Here is a 5,827-nt window from a genome sequence, read left to right as displayed (position 1 = left end):
TTTGATTTGGCACATAGTTTTGTAACACTTTTTGATCTTTAAAAGACAGGGTACCACTGTGCTGGCTCAGCAGCTAATAACCAAAGTACCGTAAAGAGGATTACCTGGCGAAGAAAAGTTTCAAGTGTACCCAACTTCCCCATGGCCATTGCCATTTGACCCATGTAATTTACCATACCCGATGACCCTGCTGGGACAACGGGTGCATCACTGGCCAACGTTGCTGCTAGTGATTGCTGCAATGCATCCATTCCTTGTGATAGAGCTTCTTCTGCTTGCAGCGACGTCTGCTGTAAATGATCAATGCTTGCCAACTGCTGCTCCGTTAGTGGCTCCAAGTGACTCACTAGAAGCTGCAACCACATATATTGGTTCAGAAACATCAGAGAAAGCAGAGAAGGAGGCATATTACAATAGAATTATATAGTTCCACCATGTTTGGAGTTCTAATCAATTTTCCCACACTTTTATGTAAAGGTAGTGACTTATCTAAATTTTACATGAAAATGGTCACTTCACGTAAATGATAAAATGTGAAAAAATAGTTAAAAACGAAAAGGGTCAAAACCCTCCAATACGTAGTTACAACTCTTACAATGCACTACCATGTTTAGTTTACAGAAATCGTACCACTACCACTTCTTAACAAAAAGTTTCTGTAATCAACAAATCATGTTCAATATGATTATTTACAAGTAATGAAAGGGACAAGAAAGTGTTGGCAGTCCGACCCAACCCCTTTCAACCAACACAAAAAATTTTACTCTGGTGTTGTTGAAAGCAGCCCATCTTAGCCAGTTACATACTCTACTAAAAAGTGCCTAGATGATTGACTGCAAATTGTCCACACTTTAAACTGTGAATTTTCGAACAGATGTCTCCACTTTTTTAAGGAGGGAGATCTAAAATGGTTCTACACACTTTGTGCAGATGTGGCAAAATAATGTGTAGAATTGAGCCATTTGCTTGCCTTGAGTAGTTCAGATGAACGGAAGCCACCAATCCAAAGAAAACACCGTTCTGCAGGTGATGTCCACATTCCATAAATGATATGGAAGACATCAGCCTTGGCTGCAGTTTTTTTTAGCCTAAAAATGTTGTTGAAATGTGAGATTGCATTTTCCACTAAAGTACGAAGCTCACTGTCACTTTTATGTGAAGTAACCGCTAATCTTAGCTCACTTATAAGTTTGCTTTGCTCTTCTAGCCAACGGGAATACTCTGCTACAAATGTCAAGGAGCCTGTAGAAAAACCAATCAAACAACCAATAGGTTAAGATTATGTATAGGTCAATAACAAACATTATACATAAATTTATATTCTTACTGTAACTTTAGCTTTTGGTTTGCTGTTCTAGAAATTATTGCATCCAAACATTATGTAATATGATCAATTCATTGACACAATAGCATGTGTGTGTGGGTGTGAGTGGGGAAGAGGGGATGCAGTATATAATAGCATATGACCTTTTGGTACTTATATAAAAATTGTATCACACTTTAGACCCTTATTCAAAGATCAAATGTTAGCCTTAATATGCTCCATTGTCTCATAACTATATTGTGTTTCTTGCACATGTATATGTGTAAGCAATTATTTTCGTGTTTCTATATCATGCTCGTGTATGGAAGTGAAAACTTCAAATAAATTTCTAAAGTTAATTTAAATATGATATGCCAAAGACTATTATGACTGCTGTTTGTGTGACAAGTGTCATTCTTTAAAGTTCTAACTAACGGAGTTTTTTGAGTAAAATTTTAAGAATGCAACAAATTAGTCATAAGGGCCAAAACTGAAATTCCAATAAAATAATGAATTCCTTGGTGTAATTATATTATAATTTTATGAATAACATGTTGATTTACATAAGCTGATTAATGTGTTGACAAATTGACGATGTCCACAGGTAAGTAGGTAAGAATGATGTTAAGATTTACCAAATAGTGTGTCTCCATCTTAGGGCTGCAAACTTGGACCAAAACGACAAATGAAAGCACAGAACCTGGACCAGACCAGAACCAGTTATCTTCCATTCGGTCTCGTCCAGTAGTAAACAGGCCATCTAAGAAAGACCGATTTTCAAGTTTATGTTTTTAGATTAAAGAATAACAAGTTATCTATGTGTTACGTACCGTTCCCCCCATTTGGCTGAGACTGGTCTCCTGCATTTGAAATTACAACACCCTACAAAAATAAAATAGCAAGTTCATATCCACAGACGGAAGTCAAAAAAGCAAACTTTACAGATTTGTTGTAACGCAAACCTGCTTTCGAGCTCGCTGCACCTCCTGCTCTAGTTGGTTGAGCTTAATTCTACTATTCTCTAACTGTTGCACGTACGCCTACACAATAAAGTAAGATAAAAAAAACATTTAAGTTTAATTTTAATGTGTCCTTTATCTTCTACATACATCTCCTTTGGTAATTGGTGGTCTTCAACACCTTTGGCCCAACCAGCTGACAAGGTTGGTGACTAACTACTAGGCCAATACTCACCAGCAGATATAGGATTTTACAAGGTATTGACAATAATGACATCTTTAATCAAGAGAAAAGCTTCATTAATTAGCTTTTCTAAGGTAAGCATGTCCATATTCTGACTTCAGTGTAGCTCAACCTATGTAGCTACTGAAACTCATACTTTTTAGTGGAGATGGGAAAATGGGAGGTTCAGCGAGTTAGGTGAGAGGTTAAAGAGGTAAAACCATATGAAATCTACAGACCCCTTAGAGATATAAATAGCCTAAAATCAAATCTTTCACGAATATATAGGTCGGAATTGCCATATCCAGTTTAAAGTGCATTAGACGATTCCTTGTGAATTTCAACATTACCTTTTTCCTCAACCGGCTCTTTCTAGCTGCCTCACGATTCTGAGCCAGCCGTCGTAACGTCTACAGAATTAATACAAAAACAATGATGAGAAAAGGTAATAGAATACAGTCAACAACAGCAAAACTTGGCCTGCTTGCATTGAGGTTACCTTTTGCTCTGGGAATTTTTCTTTTTGTTTGTCACTAGAACCAGAAGCCAGAAAAGGATTGGATGGATCCATATCATACTGCAAACATGATAAGAAAAAAAACATCTAAAATCAGAATAAAGTGACTACTAAAGATTCAATACATATATGCATATATATATACACACACACTTCTTGTTTACATTTTGAATCCTGTCATCGGGATCCATCTCATTGGAAGTATCGGTATGTGGACTTCCATCCACGATATTAGATTCTAACCAGGCCTCATGGTTACCACCAGCATTGGAAACATGATTTAATTGAGATCTATTTTGTCCGTTTAACATCTGAAAGACATAAAACGAAAGCTATAATAAAGTCAGAATAATACATGCTAGAATTCAGAAAGTAAAATAGCATCGAAACACCAAAATCACCTTCTCATAAGTACCAAACTAAAGATTGGGGGGTACGGTTTGATTGATCAAATATGTAGAATTGTAAACTGAAACAACATGAAAATAAAAAGCCATAATAAGTGTAAGCGAACGGGTGGGTATGGGTAATAGTTCAAAACTCAAAACAGGTCAAGATCAAAAGAGTAACACTAGAAACTCTATTAGTTTTACAGTTAATTCCATTACAATATCCAAGGACTGCTCAGATGCTACAAAGTTAGAAACTCGAGAGATTGACCAGCATTCCCCTCTGTACCATTGATTGGAACCAAGTAATCAGAAATTAATAATCAATTTTATTACCATAATTGAGATATTTACCCCGACACAATATAACATAATCATAATCATGGTCATTTTACCCCAAAACTTAGCTGAAAGACATATCCAAACATCCCCTAAAGCACTACTTTCATCAATCCAACTATAGCGAATTCAAAGAATCTTAGATGTTGAGAAGACACGGTTCTAAAAACTAACCGACTAACTAAGGTATCAATATCATTTGATAGAAAAAATTTAAACACGCGCTATCAAACTAATAAATTTAAACTTCAGTATTGATACATAGGCCTAAAACATAATATACTAAATATAGGCCGACCTAATCTAACTCAACGATTAAGTCATGGCCCGTCAATCATTTCTCTTTAACGTTTTTCACTTTCAACTTTTAGGTTTTAATCCTGATATAATCTAAATAATTACCATAAAAACTTCATAAAACTTTACAGTATTGCAGAAAATGAAGAAGAAATTACTTTTAATTAGAGATGGTAACAAAATTAGGCATCAAGTCACCGACACTTGTATTAGTATATTTTTCACCAACCTTAAAGCTTTTGCTATGCATATATCATCATATCTTCGTATAACATTTCACAAACCATAATTTCCAGATATTCAAAACATAAAACCCATTACAAAAACCCAGTTCAACACACATAAAAAATATAAAAAAAAATCCACACTTTATGCCTATCAAACTCTTGCAAGTACACATCTAACTATGTCATCCTAATGGTGGTTAATATACTTCAATTACATAAACCCAATAATCTTTATACAAAAAAGAACAAAACCCACAAAAATACACATATTTTGATCTACAAATCCTCAAAAAGTTACTGAATTTATCTCAGAAACAAAAATGCACATATTAAAAATTTAAACTTTCCGCAACAAAGAACATAACCCACAAACATAAACATATTTTGATCCACGGAAACCATAAAAAAGATATTAAATTTACTTCAAATTTAAATACAGGAAAGACATGGGGAATATTACCTCGGTCACCAGTTCAAAAAGGAGACATTGGAACAGGAAAAATGGATCTTGTTGACTTGGGGAGGATCTTTGTATTGTTTGAACCAGGCACACTTTGTTTATTACACAAAATTATATATATATAAAGTTATTTTGGGAAAAAAAATTTTACGAGAATCATGAAGCCCAAATGATAATTATTTTTTATATGAAAATTGTTTTTTTATTGTTTTCTGAATAATTTACGTGTAATTTTGAAGTTTATAATTGTGTGGAGCATGGATTATCATCCGTTATACAATTATGTGGAGATTTAGATTTTTGATCACATGTGCACGAATATTGCTATGATCACATATATGCAAGTCGATCACGTATAATCATAGCAATATTCGTGCACATGTGATCAAGAATCCAAATTTCCACATAATTGTATAACGGATGATAATCCATGTCTCACACAATTATAAACTTCAAAATTATACGTAAGTTATTCTAGAAATAATCAAAAAACAATTTTCATGTAAAGAATAATTATCGGTTGGGCTTGATTTGAAAGTTCTCAAAGGTTCTCGAAAAAAAAAAATTCTCAAAATAACTTTTCTATATATATATATGGTGTGGAAATCAAGCACTTTTAAAGTGGTGTAAAATTAGAAAAAAATTAAAGTATTATAATGGTACTTTTAAAATAAGTTTTCTGTTTTGACAGTGAATTTTATCTCAGACACGTATGATGTGTGTTAATCGCACAACGAAAGGTTCCCGCACTAAGCGGATCTTAAATAGCCTTTCTCACCATACCACCTCCTTAATTGGAAAATACCGTTGAGGAGAACCTACCAAGGCTTGAACTCGAGACCTTGGAGTAAACTCCCCTAGGGCCCCACATAGCAAGTTTAGTGAAACACCCATGACCACTGAGGTTTACCCAGTATAGTTTTTTACTTATATAGCACCATCTGACTTGTATAATGATTTATAATAAAAAGTCATATGATTATTATTATCAAAATTCATTTTGAATTATAAATATTTTCGGTATAATACTATTAGGTATTAGGTATGGTCGTATTAAGCATACTTGAAAAGGTTGTCATGCCATCGTCATATAAAAATAATATTATACTACTT

General features: G+C 34.0%; 1 protein-coding gene across 5 annotated transcripts; it reads right to left on the bottom strand.

Annotated features, from left to right (window-relative positions):
• Positions 1-6: 6 nt before the first annotated feature.
• LOC122581592 (TGACG-sequence-specific DNA-binding protein TGA-2.1-like) lies at positions 7-4,795 on the bottom strand. Of its 5 annotated transcripts, XM_043753832.1 has the most exons (10): positions 4,715-4,795; positions 3,611-3,674; positions 3,404-3,471; positions 3,167-3,313; positions 2,985-3,062; positions 2,836-2,895; positions 2,266-2,343; positions 2,134-2,185; positions 971-1,242; positions 7-353 (listed from the first exon to the last, which is right to left on the bottom strand). In XM_043753832.1, the coding sequence occupies exons 4-10, from the start codon at positions 3,311-3,313 to the stop codon at positions 39-41; spliced, it is 1,002 nt and encodes a 333-aa protein (XP_043609767.1). In that variant the 5' UTR covers positions 3,404-3,471; positions 3,611-3,674; positions 4,715-4,795; the 3' UTR covers positions 7-38. The 5 variants fall into 5 exon arrangements, with proteins under 5 accessions (XP_043609767.1, XP_043609766.1, XP_043609765.1 ...); XM_043753831.1 differs by lacking the exon at positions 3,611-3,674 and having other exon boundaries at positions 3,167-3,334; XM_043753830.1 differs by lacking the exon at positions 3,611-3,674.
• Between the last annotated feature and the right edge of the window lie 1,032 nt (positions 4,796-5,827).

The sequence above is a fragment of the Erigeron canadensis genome, chromosome 9 (assembly GCF_010389155.1).
Source record: "Erigeron canadensis isolate Cc75 chromosome 9, C_canadensis_v1, whole genome shotgun sequence".
Classification (NCBI taxonomy): Eukaryota; Viridiplantae; Streptophyta; class Magnoliopsida; order Asterales; family Asteraceae; genus Erigeron; species Erigeron canadensis.
The sequence above is the reverse complement of the archived record's forward strand: the minus strand, read 5'-3'. Positions and strand labels throughout refer to the sequence as shown.